Here is a 20617-nt window from a genome sequence, read left to right on the forward strand (position 1 = left end):
TCTGCACACCAGTCCGGCAACTACTATCGCTTATGCATTTCATGTTCCCGCCATCGTCGATCTCGGTCGACTTTGTTTCGCTTCCTTAAATGATAGATTTGTTTGTCATGGTGGCCAGGATGGCCAGTACCCATTCTCGGATCATCTCGGGGATCGACGGAACAAAGCAAATATTATCACTCCTACTTTGAAGTATTGTCAAAATTTCGTTCCATTCCACGCCCAACAATCGAAAAACGGTTCAGCACGGAAAGCGTTATTCGGAATCAGTCTTTGAATGTTTAAAATCCTTTAAATTATAGTATTTGTGAAGGGAGGCACTCAAAAAAAAACAACCCCATTCGGGTGGAAATGATTTAAATAACAAATTAGATGTCACCAGCCGGCCTCGCAAAAGCGCATCTGCCTGCGAGTGATTCAATTTATTCCGGCAAACACTCAACGGCGATGACACTCTCGCATCATTATCGTCGGTGTCGTTATCATCGGCATCTTCATCGGCAACCCGGATCGATTCATTTGCGGGGGAAGTCACACACTGTCAGTAACACTTCCTATAAAAAGTGAATAACCAACCAAAAGCCACCAACAAGCAAAAAAAAAACCTTCCTTCGGCTTAATTTTGACGGTGATGTTGGTTAAAAGTTTTGTAAGACGCGGGACAAAAATACCACCGTCCTCCCCTCCACCCCCTCCCCCGCCCCATTACCATGGACCGCCAAATCCTGACGAGGGTGCGAATTTTTAATCCAATTCTCTCATTACGCGCATGAAGGCGCTCCGGTTACCGAGCGCGTCGCCTGACTTAACAAGGTTTTGATTAATTGAAAAGTCAAGCTGATTGCAAAAACATCCCGGTATTTCCCGGTTTTCTGCTGTCTTAGCTGTTTTGGGGGAATGAAGATGAGAGGACGAATCTGGGACGAATTTGAGGTCGTGCGGTTGTGTGCGGTATTCTTTGGCGAAGATTTCTATCATGTCCGCGCACAAACAACTTGTCGATGATGGACGAAAACGGTCACGACAGTATAGAACAAGCAGGTTTAAATTTATAATTACACAATTGAAATTGTTTTTTTTGCACTACCATCCGTTTGTTTGTGACCAAAAGCGCAAATAAATCAAAAATAATATTGTTTAAAATATAATTTATGTAATGACGTCTGATTAATGTTTCTCATATCTTCGATGTAAAATCAGTGATATTTTTTATCAATTATTTTCCCCGGAAACTTACAAATAATAGCATGTTACAAAACAACCAAACGGTGCCATTTTGCATTTCGCAATCTGACGCCCTTTTACCTAACCTTTTAACCCACCGAACGCCTGTCACCCAGCGCCTGTTCGCGGAAACACGTGTCGTACTCATTTACCGCAATTTCAATCTAGCTCCAATTCAATTAGCACCCCCCCTTTTCTCGTCAACTTCCAACCCGATTGCACGGTGCAGTGGGGCAGAAATCGGGATAATTGTTTACAGCAATCTATTTTCTTCACCGAACACTTGTACGAACTCCCATTTCACTGCTTCATTCGCCCATTACCCTATCAGGATGAAGAGGTTTTTAGAGTCGTCGCGCGACCTGCCGAGTTTCCTGATCATTGGTGCAAATTTATCAGATCTTTGATCCACATAGTCCCTCTTGCCCGTCAAGGGTAGAAGGGAAAATAGAAAAAAAAACCACTTCAGTACTTCGAAACCGCGTGATTGCTTGCAGTCGTTTGTCGTGGAAGTCGTTTTATGTCGACCGTTTCTACCGAGCCGCCGGTAGAAAACTACCCACGTGGAAAACCCGCTTTGAACGCACGAGAATAATTAAAACTCTTTCGTCAAATTCCAATCGCACCGTCAAGCTTGGAACCGCCGGCATTCGTTTACCGCGGAAGAATCGTTATTACTTCATTACTTTCACCACCACCACCGTTTTTTTTCACCACGACGATCATTCGCTCGCTGGTTCGGCGCTCGTTCTTGCGCTCGCCCAACTCACCGACACTTCCCAGCGCACGCATACCAACATGAAACGATCGCCGCACATCGGGTTTTGCACATCGCGTTTTCGATTGTTTGTGTTCGGTTCGATTATAAAACCAATTAAAAATCAAATTAATTTCTTGTCCAACATCGGTCCGGCCCTTCGTCGCTAGGATCTCGTACTATCCAACAACAACACCCCAAAAAAACTACTATTCGTTCGTTTACTCTCGTTCTTTTCCGTTCCGTTCTCCTGTATGTACTGTATGTGTATTTTTTTTTTATTTCTTTCATTTCCACGTGTACGTTCTTGACAAACAATGTTCTAATTTTTTTGTTCCGTCCCTTCTTCTTTGACTTTTGTTTGTTCGGGTTTGGTTCGTTTGAAGCTTTGGAAACTGCTGTAATTGGCACTGATGTACGCGAGCCGGACAGAAGAGCGTTCTTTACCTAAAATGTAAATTTTACTATCTACACTCCCGTACAGCGAACATCCACTCTGCTGACAGTGCCAATTTTTATCCTTTATCTATCGATACGAGAAAGCTTTCATGATTATTATTTTTTGCTCCTCTTTAATTGCCATCTTTTTTTGCGGATCAGCCAGACGGACTTTTGTTAGCTGTTTTGGAATTTCAGACGAAATTGTCAAATTTTGAAATATTGAACCTGTCAACTCGCTTCTAAGTAAACCCTATTCATATTTTGGATATAAAAATAAAAAAATGCACTTTTTATTCATAGTTTTCGCATTGGTTTCTCCTCTTACTAAAAGCTTTATCTTATTTTGCTGCTTTGCGTCATACCGCTTTTCCTTCAGTTAGTTCTCGGGGCAAAATACCACAATACCCGTTCGTTTATTATGAGTATGAAAACAGTTGAACGAATGTGAAAACACGTACAGCATGCTTCGGAATTTGCAATGAAATATCCAAGCATTTGCACGGCATCACCTGTCACTTACAAACCGTGTTCGGATATTTCATAGAAATTTGAAGCTACTATTTTTAACCGCACTTGCTACTCGCAACTCGCTTCCAAGATGCATCATTTAGGCTGCCGTTCGATCGCATCCATCACTATCGTGAACGCTTGGGCAGCTGGACCGAACCAGCTGCTAGTGGACAACGCATCCCAGTTCCATCCGGACGTTCGTCTACCGGTCGTGTGACCTGGCCGGCCAGCACCATCGAGCGATCGGGCACCGGCGAACGCACGGCCACCGTTCAGATAATCGATGTAATCGTAATCCGACGTAAGCGGTGCCACTTTCGAGTAGTAAATAGCGGTTAGCGTAGAGTAAATGACCACCGCGGCCGTCACGAGCTGCAATGTGCAATTTATTCTCATCAGTACCACCGTCCACCGTAAATCGTTCAATCGAATCGATCGAATGCGCATCATCGTTCTTACTCACCTGAAACACGGCCCAAAATTTGTACGAACCTTCGCTGATGATGAAATCGTAGTACCCGTTCAGGGGATCTCCTTTTATGTAGCGACCCTCAACGGTAGCTGTGGAGATGAGTCGAGAAATGAAAATATAATTTTCCATCATTTGTGACGTTGCATGCATGTTATTACATTTCTTTTTTTGTGTCACCCTGTGTTCCATTTATTCTCTATTCTGACGATTACACTTATAAAGTAAATAGTTTAGCGAAGTATTTTTGCTTACAAACTTAAAATCGGAAAAACCACACACATTCAGATAAAACATTCAAGGGTACGTTCAACACGATGCAGCAAAACACATTAAATGTTTCATATCAATGCGCTTTTCCGAAACGCGTTTGCTACTATTTCGGTGCATTCTCTATTGCCTGCAGGACGATCTCGAACGTTTGGGCCGCCGGTCCGAACCACCGGCTGTTGGCCACCGTATCCCACAGTGTGCTTCCGCCTGCCGGTCCAACCATCGTCGTACGTCCGCCAGCGAACGAACGCGCTCCGTTCAGGTAATCGATATAATCGTAATCCGACGTGAGCGGGCTCACTTTCGAGTAGTAAATGGCCGCAAATGTGGCGTACAATACAAGCCCGGCGGTGAAGAGCTATTGTGTGGACAGACATACGGATATTCCGGAACCACACAAAAAAGGGGAGTTGGAAGTTGTGGCATCACAAGCGAAGTGAAGAAACAAAAAGAAGAAAAAAAGAACAGAAATAAAAATGGCGTTGGTGGAATGTGCATGGTTGTTGATGAACAACTTGTTCATAGTGCAATATAGCTACCTGCATCACCACCCAAAACTTGTACGATCCTTCGCTGATCACGAAATCGTAGTAGCCATTCAGGGGATCGCCTTTAATGTATCGTCCACCTGTCACCGCGGTTACTGTTTCTGGAATGAAACACAAATCGCACGTTTTAGCACGGTTTTTGATCAGTTGTGCAGGTTTAAAAACAAAATGAAACATTTGAAGGGAAAGGTGTAGTGGAAGGGTCAAAATGATGTGCATGATAGCAAAAAAAAATTGTGAGAAGATTTCTTCGCTTTAAAATGGAATCTTTTTACGATAGAACTCCATTGATTTCAAGATCTCACCAGAAAATTATGATTTTTGAATCAAGTTTTGAATGTTTTATAGAATTTAAAGTAAACAATGTACAAAAACAGGTTACAAAACGTATCTCGTGTAGCAGGATAGTCAGTCCTTTCTACGCGAAGACTGTCTGAATGGGATTTGATATCCCATAGTCCTGTCGTGTGGACGCCGTTTATCACATTCACCACCGGGCCATATTTGTTCTTTTAAAAATGATCTTTTTTAACAAATTTCTTTTGCATGAACACACACGTGGCGTACACGTGAAATTTGTAAATGTTCGAGCTACATTTATCATAATTTATCTTACATTTTTTAAATAGTTTCAATTTTCAATTTTCTCAACATACAGGTAAATGGAGCTAAAATAGTTCATTCTAAACTATATGTGTCTTTCTCTCATGTTACATGAGTTCCTCCCTCACCATAAAGCATCTTCTCCACGCCGAGAAATCAAGCTTCAAAATTTATTTTTATTTTTTACCACTGCAATCCACACCATACCCCTCATTCTACTGCTCATTCCCTTCTACTCCTTCCTCCCCATCTCCCGGACATTTATGCAACGGGAAAAATCCATACCAGTGGACTCGGATGGTAAGCACTAACATAAAGCATGACACCGTGAATGCATTCGTGTGTTGGTTTTGGTGGAAAGTTTTTAATTTGTAACTTTATCTCATTTCAGAGATCAAGCACTGGCGAAAACTAACGCTCGCCACACTGATGGAAAGCGAGAAAGGGAAGCTTATTTTTTGTTATTTTTTGGTTTGTGTGTGTTTTTTTGCTTCGTAGTTTTTTTCCTTTTTGTGGTAAAACACATATGCGAGAAAAGAAGATTATTTTTCTCCTATCGTCAACTGGTGAAGAGTTTCCGTACCAGTGATGGGGAGTCTTTTTGTAGATAAGGTTACGTATATATAAATATAGAATCATTCAAATGTGCTGGAACGTTTATGGAACGTTGAAGGATTTTTACCTTACGGTGAACGGAGGAATGTGTTAAAGTTTTTCAATTTATTTCTACCGTCACTGGCCATACGAGGAAGGTAGTTTTCATTTCTGAATGATGAATTGGGTTGCAGAAATGTGCATTTTATAACTAACCCACAATGTCCCTGCTCTTGGAATCGTACATTACGATGCCATTCCACCATAAAAAGGGTGAAAAGTAATAAGCACCACAAAGTTCACCAAAATGGATGGAAGTAAAATGGAAAAATGTTTTGGTTTTTTGTTTGAGTTGATGTTTTCATTTTAGTGTGATTTCGGAGCATATATTTTTCAGCTGCTTAAGAGGAAATATTTTTATGGCTATATTTTAATTATACCACTTCACAGCATGTTTTTGTTTCATGTTACTACCATCCCCGACAAGTCATACATGCAAGTTCTAGTAATGTGTTTAAACTTCGAACGTGTAGCATATATTTATAGCGTCCAGGATCAAACAACCACATCAATACCGAGCACCCAAATAACTTAATGTCCTTTTTTTTTGGGTGGAAAATATTTGCAACGCTCATAAAAGGATCTAATAAAAATCCATTATTTTCGCAAAACCATTTTTCCTCTTCTTATGCAAAAGCCATATTTTATGTGCTCGAAAGATGTACGGTTTTTGCTTTTTTTTTGTCGCCCCACCGTCCGGATAAAAAGCTCTGGTGAAGCGTGGTTCTCTGGTAAAAGGATATCCCGTAGGCCCATTGGTTCTGTATGGTAGAGCGTCTCATTGAATTCTGAAAGTGTCTTCCTTCGCAAGCACGCACGTACGTGCATGGACCGTCCCCAAAAAAAAACCCGGAGGCCAAAAACATTAGGCAAAAATCGTTCCTTCCAGCCATGCAAAAGCCACCGTGTACCGTATGCTGCATTCGGGAAATATGCTAGACATTCAAAATATTCATTACCATTTTCATTACCTCCACCGGTGCCATTGGTGCCGCTTGTTGATTTTTCGCCAACAGTGATGATCTCGGTTTTATTGCCATCTCGGTCGCCGACGGGATTGCCGTCATCGGTGACCGCCGTACGCTCCCCGCCCGATGCCATCGTGCGCATTGATCTTCCGGACGATAAAACTGTGCTTATCACATTAAATAATGTCAGCATCGGTTTCACCATATTGTTGTACTGCTGCTCCACACTCTGCTCCGTTTGTTGCTGTTGCTGTTCGCGTTCCGCACGGTCCGCCGCCTCGTCGTAGTCTTCCAAACCTTGCTCATAGCTGGCGTGCCGCAGATGGTTCGAAAATTCGCGAACATGAAGCATGGGCCAGCAATGTAGCCAGTCCGTAAGGCAAGTGGAAAATGGGAAGAAGAGAAAGGAAAAGAAGAAACGAGTTAGCCCGACCGAAAGACATATTCAATTCGCGCAAACGTGCTAAGGAAGGATATTCTAGCAAGAACATCAGAACTTGGGTCATACTCAGAGTGAAATGCTTCTGTGCTACATACAGACAGATAAAATATTTTACCAGACAAATAGAATAAAATGTGGAAGAACAGTTTAAGAATCCATAAAAAAAATTCCCGCTGTTTGCCTAAAATATTTGTGGAAAACAATTTTCAAACATCGTTATCTTTTAAGCGTAAAATAGCTTAAACTATGCTTAAACTTAAAAATAATACTTTTCAAAGCAACCGCAACCATCTAAGGCACGAAGTGCAATAGGAAAGGGTTATCATAGTTCTATGATTGTCATGCTTGTATTAACGCCGCATAGACCAATACCAGAACGCAAACCGTAGAGCCAAGCTTTTATTCGTACGGTTGACACTCATAGACAACATTGGACAACTGGCCCTAATCCAACAGCACAACTTTCGTCTGCAAACTGCTAGCGACAAAAGCGATTGTTGCCATTGCCATATAACCTGCCCGGGCACACGTAAGACTGCCGGACAATTTTCGGCCAATGAGCAGATAAGATAAAGCGCAAACAGAATTAAGCGATAATAACAATAAATAAAATTTAATTCAGTTTCTCAAATTGTTTTATTAGAAATAATGAATGTACACAGAAAGTGCCGACCGCGATGGCAATGACCCGAAACGGGACCCCCGGCACATTTCCCAAGTGCCCCATTTTGCTGTCCCTTCTTCTTGCGAGTGGCTCTTTGTCTCTCTCGGTGCGGAGACACAGTGCGAACGAGGGCTAAATCTCCTGAAGGTACTTCCGGGTCGTGCCAAAGAGCTTCATTATGGTACGGTTGCGGTCTGCAGCGGGAAAATGTTGGCAGGAGTTAATGAGGCTAATGAAAGAAAAACCTCTCTCCCTGTTCCAACCGAACCGTAACCGAATACCAAATTGGGATTGGAACATTAGGATGGACATAACGTACACATACACACACACACATATACACCACAGAACGTACACACCCGTATCACACCCGGCACACATTATACCGTCCTGCACACCAAACCCCGCGAAAATCATCATTTTATGGGGTGAGACTAACGGTCTAGATTATGATCCTGATTTGAGTTCAAAAGGATCACATCGGTGCCCTGGGAGGCCTCACACACCCATTAGGAGGACGAGGAGGTCCGGTTGGTGTCCGGGAAGCTGTGCTAGGTTTTTCCATTTCACCGAACACATGTATGTACGATGCGTAGTGCATGTTGTGGTTATGTTAATTGATAATGTTGCGTCGGAATGTTGCCGACTCTTTGGGATTGGGATACGTGCTCCAAAAATACAGAACAGTCATCAGCAACAAGCAAAGCAACGAAAAAAAAAAAAACAACAATACAGCAGCAACAACAGTTTCCGTTCGATCGATTTTTGGTCTCTCATCCTTTCGGTGGGATTATCTTATTATCAGACCCCCAAAACGTTCCGCAACACCCGAAATGGTTGCCATCACACCGAAACACCACACAAATTGAAACAAATGAATTCGTCGTACCCTTGGCCAATTACGGTATCGTTCTCAATTTCAGAAGATAAGAAAACCCGATACGAAAGCACATATGGGAGGGAACGTTCTTATTGTGAATAATAATAACATATGAAACTGCCGGCAGAATAACAAAAGTGTAGCATAGAAATTGCCCAAAACTTCCTGGTACGCTTTTTCTACTTTCCCAAAGTCGGCAAAGCCTTGCGGAAATTAAATCGACTGGATAATCTGCAATGTTTTGCGCATGAAGGCACTCGGATGCAATTTGAAAAAGCGTGTGTACAAACATGCAGCGAACCCGACACTAAATAACACCATAAAAGTAATTAATTTGACTAAACTTTCCACAAAAGTTCAATCACCCCACATCCTTGCATGCCTTCCTGCCGGGACGCACCGCCGGGTGCAGGATCGTTAATTTCATCAAAAGCGTGATTATGATTACACTTTACCATTACAGCGCTTTGGCTTTATGAGTTTAGTGCATGTTTATTTAAGAGTATGATGACGAACTGGTATTGACGGCAAACACTGGATGCATTTGGAATTTAGCGCATTTTTTTTTTTTTTTTGGTTGTTGTCGCATGTCCGTACATGTCCGTGAGGGTTTTCCGCAATGAATTATGCACCGACGAGATAGATTGAAGCTCGTTCGCTCCGTTCCGTTTCACGATTCTCTTTGAGCTTTTTAACCGCATGCCACTTTGTTGTCCGGTCGGGCATTCGTGATTACCAGTTTACAGCGCAGCACAAATTGGAAAACCAAAATGATAATTAATATCTTGCATGCGTCCTGCATATCTTCCCACCAGGAAATGGTACACGCTCGATACCAGTTGGTTAAAATGGAACGATGTGTTCCGCAGGACGATCGGTTACGATGCGAGATTTGAGACGCGCACGGTGCATCATGTTCAATTTTTCGCCTTTCCAGTTACAGTTTTGCAGGCCAGGTCCATCCATCGGTCCCGTCCATATTACGGGGAATCGGAATGGATCAATAACCAGATGCATCATCGTTGTCCCCTTGCACGAGTGTTGTATGCATTCGTTGAATATTCAATAAATATTTCACCTGTTTATTTACGACGCGCTTCGGCACCCAAGTACGCGTACTTTTGTCCGTAAAGGACACACTTCCCTTTTGAACGACTACCGGCCGTGGTGCGGGTTGATTTTAACTGTTAAACATAACCATCGCTGGATATGCATTTCAGTGGAAAAGCATAATTTTTTCCTTGCTGTCTCCCACGCACTTCCCGGAAGCTAGCCAACCCTTTTTTTACCAGCACAAATACATACGAATGAAATTACGACCCATATATGAGATGAATGCATTCAAATGATATTCAATTTATATTTATCTGACCTTGGGTCGCATAAAAGGGCATTCCACGGTGGCATCATGTGATGCATGTATAAATTTCGTATGAAAAATTTAAACAACAGTCACACACAGGCACACAAACAGCAACACAAAGCTGTATATGAACCATATCATAACGCCAAAAAAAAAGCTCGGGGCGCCAAAGGTGCAAAATGGTTTCATGTTGTTCGGGTGGCCGGGGAACCGAAATGGGTTTCATCTGTACCGCCCAGATCAGACAGCATTAAGCAAATGGATTAATTATTTTCTGTCCTTCAGCCTGATGCATCTTAACAATATTTCGCAGCCACTGGGCACACATTACAGTGCGCTACAAAAATTGTGTGGGCTGGAAAACATTTGGGGAAAAAATACAAGCTTTAGTTTAACAGATTTGAGTTTTACGTTTGTCGAGGATATCCTCTAAAATAAATAAATAAAAATAGAAATTCAATTGCTAATTTTTTTGCCTTCTAGATTGGTATAACCATTTGCGAAATTTTAACTAAAGTTTTAACGAAGTCTATCAAGTATTTGAATTATGAAAAAGCATATTTAAATAAAATCGTTGCAAATATTGTAAATTTAGATTTAGGAAAATCATCTTCATTGCCCGTCGTTGTATTTATGTAAATGGTTTTTGAAAATCGGGTTGATATTAAATTCAAAATATATTGAATATTTTTTCAAAGAACTAAACCTAAAATTGTCAACAAAGAATGTAGCAGATGAAGCTTTTGTAGAAATAATATAATAACATAGTGCCGATCTAGGATCTAGCCGATGGTAAACCTGATAAAAGACCTGTGCCCTCGTGCTTTAAGATCACTATGGATCATTGCCGCTGACTAGATCAACGTACAATACTTCTGCAGTGATTTAAATACAGCATCACCTGTGAACAATATAGAATTCTACAACATAGGAAATTAGAAGAATTGTTTGAAGAAGTTTAAACTATTCCAGCCATGTACTCAAGTCCTTTATGTCAGAGACTTCAACAGAATTTGGATGTAAAATAAGGAGTGATCGAAAAGGAGCGAACAAAATTACATGCTAACACGATACCTTTACATATCAACATGATTTTACTGAATAGGCAAGATTTGAAAGGCATTATTCAATCACAACATTTCCCAGTTGTTACATCCTATGATTTTTCCATCTTTAAAGCATATCAATTGATTTTCTCGAGTGCACTGTGAGTCCATTAAACCTACAACTTATATATCGCTGATAACCATCCTGTTAGTACTGAACAGAGTTTATACAATTACATTAAATGTTGGAGTAATTGTTCTGACTCACAGGAAATCAAGAAAAAAAAATGATCACATCGAATGATCGCGATGGAGCCACTCTTCGGTTTAATTGTAATACACGGGTCTTAGACGTCAGGACACTACTGTGTTGAATCTGATCCGAATCGTCAGAGATTTAGAATAAAAGAAAGAAAGAGAAGCTAAAGAACTTCACAATGAATACAATCGATATGTTAATGAATGCTTTATCCTACATACCCGCAACTGCTACAGTCCTTTCGCACGCAACTGTTCATATTTGTTTGTTTTCTTTTCGATTGATGCAAGCAATCGAGCGCACTCGATTGGATGCCTTTCTTTTTTTTTGCTGCACAAAATTTCGGACACAATTTTGAATTAATGAACTATGAACCCGTACCTTCATATATTATTTGCAATCGATTTGGCTTTCGGATGCACAACCCGGGGGTTGTGTGGGAAATGGGGGTGGGCCCAACGTGAAGACAACGATTGAATATCAATTTTCAATTGCTATCAGATAAAAATTAATTCCTGACCATCCAACCCACATGTTTCCGATGCATTTCGTCACCCTGTCCATCACAACCTCAGCGAAGAAAATGCGGGAAAATGGGGAAGAGGGGGAGTAGGGGAGGGAAACGGAGAGAATGTTTCAAAGTTATCCCGATGTCCCTTTTTCCTGATGCCTGTACCATTTCGCCCAACAGCATGAGCACTCAATTCTTTTGAACGCTGTAATAAATGAATGTACGGCATAATTAAAATTAAAAGCTCACCCTGCTTGCTTCCTTTTTTTTTGGACTTACTCTCTTCCTCTATTTTTTGTGTGTGCACACGTTTTGTTGCAGGCAAATGGTAAAAGGACGTGGCGAGGTAATGGCAAATGGGAAGGGGATTAAATACAACCTACCAGGCGCGATTGGTTTGACCGATCGTGCGTGCAAATTATGCCACGGGTGAATAGATCTTTTTGCGAAACTTTTACACACCCCCTCCCTCCGAAACAAGCGCACCCCGCCAGTGGGGAGATGGGATTCCGGCATGGACACACTGGGCATACCCGTGGGCTAGTGATTGTAATTGTCAAATTAAGCGGTTTAATTTAAATCTCAACCCATGCTAAAGGGTAAGTGGAATGGACAAAGCGGCTTCAACCGAGGAGCGGGGGTTTGATGGTGGTAGCAAAAGGGTAAGTTTCGTGCCACAAATTAAACCCGTCAAGGACTTTGAATAAGCCGTGGGACCGCCCCACTACATGAGGACACGTGCAATTGAATATCCGCTGAAAATTATGCAGGGTGAAATAATTCAGAAGCCAACACCAACGCTTCCCGGATAGTGCCAGACCATGCCATGGAATGGTATCGCAAAACCACGCGCCAATTGCATGTTATGGCGCACAATCACGGTACCACCATTTGGAGTCCAACAAAAAAAAACAACAAAAATCCAAATACTAGGCAGACATCCGCAGGATCCCGGGCAAACCTTACCCAAAACCGGATAGAGAAGAACCTAAACGGAAGAAGTGGTTACAGTGAAACGCTCCACACTATTAGAACTCTCCCATTACCCACCAACCGGGGCTGATGGTTTAATGTTTGTTATTGCAGGGTATCCGGTACACATTAAATTCCCAGTGATCATAAATTTAAATTCAATCTACGTACAAGCGTTCGGGCGAGGGAATCGTTGTTTTTTCTGAGGCCCCATACATGAACACAAATTCCAAATAAGCACACACACACACACGCAAAAAATCGACCAGACTACAATCTACTAAATGGCAAATTGGTATGTTACTACAATAAATCCCACCTGCCCCAAAACCCCCTCCACATATTGATGTCCTCCCGTTTTGCAAGCCCAACAGCACTCTTGATTGGTGGAACTTGCTTTCAGTCAGCGTGCTAAAACTAAGGGGAGGTTGAACGTATTTAAAGTACGCCGCTTTACGATGAGCATCATCGTCATCCGGGTGAGACTTCCACGCTGTACGGCCAAGTACCGTAATTACGTTAAGCACAGTTTTGTACACTTTTTTAGCACCCAGTACCGTGATCGATTGTTTAATATCGGGTCAAACATTGTTTCCTTTTGCGTTTGCTAAGGCTGTCGGTCTGCTCGGTTTTCCCCACTAGGCAAAGCATTAGCTCACTTAAAACTTACCAACCCTACGATGGGGTCACATTAGCGGCAACTCGGTAATGGGGTGAAACAAGCAAAATGGAATCCATCCTAGAACGGATATGCATTAGTCTGTTCATTAATTGGAACTTTTTCCTGTGCAATTTTATTGCCGGTGACATGCAACAAGCATTACGCACGGTTTCTGATACTTTCAACCCAAAACCGTTGTGTTTTGAGTTCTGAAACTGGGCAGTTTTTCCACCGGAATGGAAAAATATTTTCCATTAGCTGAAACGAAGGTTTTTCTGTTGTTGTCCATCAAATTAGTGTTCCAAATGAGATGGATCATCCGGTGGTTTAATACGACAAAACACGCAAATGGGAAACATGTTAGTGTATGAGCAGTGCATGTATCTAAGTGTATCAGTGTTTCTATTTGCTAATTGAGAAATTTAAATCAAAACTATATCAAACAAAGCAACATATAAGGCTTGAAAACCAAACAATTTTTTTAGAATAATTTGTTATAATCTTTTTTGTTTAATTAACGATTGTAGATGAAAGATAAATAAGTTTAGTTTTAGCACGAACAGTGCTGGGAATTCAAAATCAGACACTTTGAATTTAGCTCCCCATTATTTTGATAGATAAGATATTTTTATTTTTTTTTCACATTACAGTGTAGAAGAGAGATAAAAGAATCCCATTGCACAGTTTTCATAACGTTTCACAATTTTAGGAAATTGAGCAACCGAATTTGAAATGTTCGATTATCAATACCCAGCACTGTAGCTTATAGAACATATTTGATTTATGCAGTAATCACATACTCTTTATTGCCATAATGATCTTCTCCTTTCGTGCTTCAGGTGGTTTTACCGAGTGTACGACCATTTTGAATTTAACTCTTCTCTAGCTTCATTTCGGGTTCGTGTATTAAACTCCCTTCATGTCACGTAATGTTATCCCTTGTTTCTTGTTATATTCTTTTTTTTTCACTACAACTTACTGTTTATCATAATTTTGTTTAATTGTTGTTCATTAATATTAATATAAGATATAATATAAGGTAGGGATCATTGTTAAGCCTAATGGCAGATTAATTAAGGAAGTAAGAAATAAAATGATAAATAAAAAATAATATTACATTTCTCCTGAAAATTGTCTGACCACAAGATTCGCAGTACACTACCAATTTATTTTTCAATTTTTGAAAAGCTTTCGTTTGCTCAAAATTCATATTTGGAGCAGATTTTTCTCAAAACTGTAGTGCTGAATTTGTATAGAGTTCCAACGAACCCAAAATTGCATCGAAAAAGCTCTCAGAATCTTCCGATGAAAATCCGGGGCTACCTCATTTCTTGTTAGTTGGATGGAGTTCATGGACTTGTTCTTGTTAGTTCAATGGAGTTTCCCTAGAATTGATCATGGACCAGGTGTGCAATATGTTCGTCATTCACTGGTCAAACAAATATCGAATTTTTACCATAAAAATATCACCACCAGAGGCGTAAATAAAAGTTTGTGGAGTCAAATTCAAATTGATGCATTAAAGTTATGCAATCATAAATACTTGCTTTTATGCCTTTTTGCTCCTTCTCAAATCCATCTTAGAAAGATTTGTCCTAGCAATTCATCATAGAAAACTTGCCTAAAGCTGAAAACAGGAAGGATCAAAAACTTAAGATTAAGTACAAAAAAAATCCCACCAATGAAAGAGGCTCTCCCTGAACATGTGAAAGGCTACTTCAATCAATTGGTGTAATATCGAAGGGATTAGTTTTGAATTTGGTAGATTTAGTATTGCCAACACATCCGTTTGCTTCATCTCGACCGATAATCCTAGCGTACGTACTAGAACCGAGAGTTTATTGAAACAGATCATTCATGAATCGTTCGTACCCGAGGAGCACACTTCCGTGGTTGGGGGGGAGAAAACATTTCCACATTTAATTATCATTCCTACATAATTTTGTACCATCGCGCCGGGTAGTATAAATACTTTCCTACACTGTATAAACTAGCAAAATGCATAATTGTGCAAATAACTGCAGCCTGATGCGTATGTACTTTATGGGGCAGGGCAGCGGGAGAGAGAAATTAATAAAACTTCCCATTCAACACCTTATGCATACACATGCATTGCGAAACTGATACACGGTTGCTGGCATGATGATCGCGTGAACCTGTTTTTCCCTACTAAAACCCACCATGGTTTAACATCCGCACGAGTATGATTATTCGCACCGAAAACTAACATTTGTCGACCAGAACTATGTTACCGCGACACCCGAAGTTCATTAACACCCGCACAACAGTGAAAGGGAGTTGATGAATAGTTTCCGCAGTAATTAGGCAACTTTATTTGAGAGATAGCATAAAAACATACATATATACACATTCCACACGTGTACATTCCTTTGCCCCGCCGAACGTTTTAACGCGTGCCTAATGCAGTTTTGCATCCCATATCGTAGCATTCAGCGAATGATGCCATCTGGTGACGGTAGAAACTCATTTTAACGATTGCCTGGCTTTGTGGATTTTTGCTACTTTTTTTTTGGAGAGGGAGACCACTGGAGAGGAAAATGCGGGAAAATAACTTTTCCCCGCCTCGAGATGAAGTTTAACGAATTGGTGTGATTTTAGTGCATGATCGCTTTGGTTGCTTCCGAAAGTCAAACAGCATGCAGCCTAGTGTCGGTGTCGTGTTTTTGCACCAATTGTGACCGACGGATAGTTCACAGCTCTTTGCTTTGGAAAGTGGGCAACAAATTTACCAAACTTTTGTACGCTTTTTCGTTCCAAATGCTGAGCAGTTGCTGAGATCGTTGAGAGCATCGTGTGATCTTGTGCGATCTCATAGAAATGTTTTATTTTCCCCGACGCAACATGTGAGTCGACAAATTAAAACTGTTCATAAATAAACATTCCTCGTTAGTAATGCAGTAAACCTGGGCTTAAAACTCGCTAAAAACAAATAATGATTTGCTGCCACGCAATATCAATGTTTCTGTTGTTTGTTGATTTTTGAGGACAATCGTAAATTATCAGCAACTCGAATCACTCAACCAGTACAGACTCGAATGTCGATTTCCTATCGGCTCATTACTTACCGGCTTAGGTGCTTTACCGGACCAGCCACTATCTTCGGTGTAGTAGCCACGGCACTGTATCCTAACGTCGTACCCGTTACAGTTTCCATCGCATCCTCGCCACCATCGGTCCAGCTCGAATCCGTAGTTGATTCACTTTCGTGCCAGCTGTCTTTTTTTCCACCATCGCGTTTACTGACGTCTTGTTCGAAACTTTCATCATCTTCCAGCATCTCGTCCGATGAGCTCACCGCACTGCTGCTATCTGCAACTTCCGCTACACTGACGCTCGTTTGTCTCGTTGCCGGACGAACGCTTCCGGCTGCAACTTCCGCATCCAGCATGGCCACCAAAACTACCGCCATCAACAGAAACCGAACGAGCAGCAGCTGCATCATTGAACCAGGTCCGGCACTACTACCTCTGGCCATCATTACGCTTAATCTCTTACGCTTTTGCTACACCGATCCGATGCAGATTTGCAGAAATGTACGCTTTCCGACGGACGGTGTTTGGGGTAGTTGCGAGCAGAGATACAACTTTTCCCCCCCCGGAGACCAGTGCCTTTAAGTGTGTGCTCAAGAATTCTGAAGAAAGCCTGACGGAAGGTAGTTTGCGGTTTCACGGAGTGTCTTACAGTTTCTGCACTCAAAATTTACCAGGATTTGCCGTCGATTGCTTTCTTCCGCCGTCAATAATTTAGAAACACTTTAAAGTGTCACTTGCTTTTGGAAGTTCGCCACGCTTGTTTGATTGCTTGTTTCAGCACACTGTTATCGAGTACCTTATTTAGTTACGAATGCGAAACCCAAAGTGACACTACAGAATTGGAGCAAAAAGTTTTACATCATTTACTAGTCATTTGTTGGGAGCATTTGATTGGACAACTTCTCTGGTTTTTGTCACCAATAAACTAAAGCACTAAATTATGATAAATTTCAATAACGTCCCATTAAATGCTTTTTTTTTAAGTTTTATAACACGCACACACCCGATCACCCGGTTGCAAGTTCTGCTAAATTGTAATCGCCACTGACTACTCCACACGACCGAACGTTCTATGCCGGGCAGTGTCTGATTGTAACTACACCGTCGGATAGCCGCTCGCCGCTAAGTTATCGTCCTGTAATCGAGGCTAACAATTTACAGACCAACAAAAGGAGACAAAGAATATGCTGTTCTAATTAGCACCTTGTGAACGAACAGCGGGTCTGTGGCCCGCTTTTTTTTACGTCTAAGAAGTACGCGATCACCTAACCCAGTTTAACGGTGGTCACTTGTTACACGTTAGCAAGGTTTGTTCCTCTTTTGGTCGTCACAGTCCATGACGCCTCATACCGGTGGTGATGCGCCGTGAAAGTTTGATCAATTTTTTTCCTGTGCATTATTTTCTTTTTATCGTGTTTTATGATTTTTTTCCCCGCTTAATACCAATTATATTAGTATGGTTGGAGGATTAAAATTACTGCTGTGAAGTATTGTAGATGTTTCAGAAAAGAAGCTAAACATAAATGGCTGCTCTGAGGGACGCTCTCAAAATTACAGCATAGCTAGACATTTCTTGATAACTTAATTTATCTCCCATCGGCTACAGTCTAGACGGAGCCAGTTGCAATTTCCTGCCTTTCAGTCAGTGTACGTTGATTTCCGCTCGTTTATTATTCCTTGTCTCGATGCTACCGGCATCCACACGTACTAAATTGAAGTTTTAGTACGGACTCCTCCCACCTAGGACAATCTCGCTATTTGTATCAATCCTTCACCGTTAGATTGATGAACGTCGCTGAGCTAATAAAATAATTTCCACTCCACAAAGCTCCGGTTCGTTTGCAGCATTTTTCCCTTGACTTTTGGAGCCGTGATCTAAACGTTCGGAAGCTGGAAAATGGCGAACGTGAAACAAACACCTCAAACGATAGTGAATTGATGTCTGATCGTAAGGCTGGGACGGTTATTTTGAGGTTCGAAACCCTTCAATCTTCAATCAGCAAACCCATTACTAGGGAACTGTGGGTTTTCTTTCTTTTTTCTGTTTCCTGGTTTTGTTGGTCCAGCAAATGTTGCCAGGTAAGCCCAAGTCGGCCTATCGACGACGATGCATACATTATTTCCACATCCCCATCAATCCGATGATTCACATTCGCTAAGCCATACATGCAAAACCACCCCAAAACAAATTCTGTTATTATACACACACATAGAGAGAGAGAGAGGAAACTACAGAACGTTCTCGTCCGGATGTTCAATTACGAAAGATTCCTCAATTTTCACGAAACGATTCGTAAATCGATTTGGTCATCGGAGAGAAAATGAAACATGTTTTTCTTGAGCATCGCTCTTTTTGCCACCCGGCACAATCCGGCACCGGACAGACAGACAGACGGAATGGACTCGCATCAACCAAAAAACCACTCAAACATCCGAACAACGAACTGCCAAACGAACTGCGGGGGTGGGGGCAAACGGACACCGGACTGTTTGATTTTGTTTTGGGGGGTGGAGGAAGCAATCTAACAGATGTGCCAAACGTGTCACAGCTTCCGGCGTAAACTGATTTCTCTATTCCGCCGACCGGATCTTCTAGCAATTGAAATTGGTTTGCACAGGTAGTCGAGCTAGTAGTCGACCACAAAATGCCCCCAAAAAAACAAATGTAGAAAAAAGTTTGCATGCATTTAAACCATTTTAAACTATATGCGATATAATGCAAAATGGCGCAATGGCTTGGTTATTGATTCGAATGGTTGAGTTAATTGATAAAAGTTGTCTTGGCAAAATGTTTTCCAACCTATTCGGAGTTTTCATTACGAATCAAAACACTGCCTCATACTCAGCTAGAATATTAGCAATACCAACAAAAGAATGATAATTTTCTCGACCCCAGCCATCGAGCACACTACAGAGGTCACGTTTTGTTGGTAGTAAAATCACGCATCATCACAATGATGGAAAGCACGTAACATTTGTTAATCCGATTGTACGCAGACGGTTTCCCTTGTCCATCTGCGTGCGGCCAAGAATTCGGTATAAATCAAGCCCTTCGATTCTAATTCACGCCGGAAGTGGTGTAATCACGCGGCCGCCCCAACATCACGTTCGTGTTTGGTTGAAATACAGAACCGATGGGAGGGGTGGAGAAAACTAACTTGTGTCCAATATATTCATGTCGCTGTCAAATTTTGGCACCTTGCGTACGTGCCCAACACTAGCCCGAAACGATTTGTGAGTAGATATAACCTTGCATTCATTAAGTACTTGTTGGCACTGGTCAAAATTCCCAATTTATCGTTGATTAAACTTTTTCGGGCAGGTGAAGCAAATCATTAATTGAGACCACCGTCCATCAAATTTTGGATATACCTGTCAGCTGTACAACGCGAAATCATTGGCCACTAATTTGCGGTAAATCACAATATACTAAAGTGTATTGTGTATTGTAAAGTGCACACGAACAAGTGCCAAAAAAGGGGAAAAGAAACAATTGATCGAATATGCGAATATACGCACACAGATTTATGTTGTCCCATTTTCCTAAACCACAACGAAATTGTAACCGCCTACAACAGCATCATTCATCGATGTGGAACACACACTGGACATACATCAATTGCGTGTCACACGGCCTCACAGTTGACACACATCCCTGTTGGACAGTTCTGAGTTCCAAAAAAAAAATAGGACACACACAGTCCCACAAACCCACACAGAATCTCTTTCATCATACGCTCATAGACACGGTCAGCAGCGAACAAAAAAAAACGGACACCAGACAAACAAATCGATGCAAATAAAGCGAATGGGCATGTAAAAACCAAAACATCATTGATTGATATAATTTTTGCATTGCGCAAAACCTTTTTGGGTAGACATTTTTCGCGAAAGCTCACCACATGTGATCACCACTTTTGCCGACAGGCAAATAACATTAAAGATCAATCTCACTGTCGACATTCGGTTGATTTTATTTTTACACCCATCAGCGAATGAAGAGGTTATAGCGGCAAAGGCTTTTGATTTAAATGGAAATAGTCATATGCATCTCTTATTCCTTTTTTTATAACACTGATGTTGGATCAAATTTATTCATATCAAAATGTTTTTTATTTTTGCAATCGTACTCGATTATACGATTTAATGCGAATATGTTTGTAAAAGCATCGTGAAAAGGATATTGAAGAATTATAGCTTCATTGCTAAAGCGGCACTGTTGATTAAATGGTCACGATTGCTATTTACAACCTTTATAATTGATCCCTGAATTATGTACTATAAGGATTCTCATACACTACCACGAATGTTTCATATTT

At 41.2% G+C, this 20617-nt stretch overlaps 1 protein-coding gene across 1 annotated transcript; it reads right to left on the reverse strand.

Annotated features, from left to right (window-relative positions):
- Window positions 1-1226: 1226 nt before the first annotated feature.
- LOC125760610 (uncharacterized) lies at window positions 1227-18682 on the reverse strand. The gene is made up of 4 exons (XM_049420900.1): window positions 16332-18682; window positions 6439-6755; window positions 3396-3493; window positions 1227-3304 (listed from the first exon to the last, which is right to left on the reverse strand). Exons 1-4 carry the CDS (start codon window positions 16742-16744, stop codon window positions 3026-3028), a joined length of 1107 nt encoding a protein of 368 aa, XP_049276857.1. The 5' UTR covers window positions 16745-18682; the 3' UTR covers window positions 1227-3025.
- Between the last annotated feature and the right edge of the window lie 1935 nt (window positions 18683-20617).

This window comes from Anopheles funestus, chromosome 2RL (genome assembly GCF_943734845.2).
Source record: "Anopheles funestus chromosome 2RL, idAnoFuneDA-416_04, whole genome shotgun sequence".
Taxonomy (NCBI): domain Eukaryota; kingdom Metazoa; phylum Arthropoda; class Insecta; order Diptera; family Culicidae; genus Anopheles; species Anopheles funestus.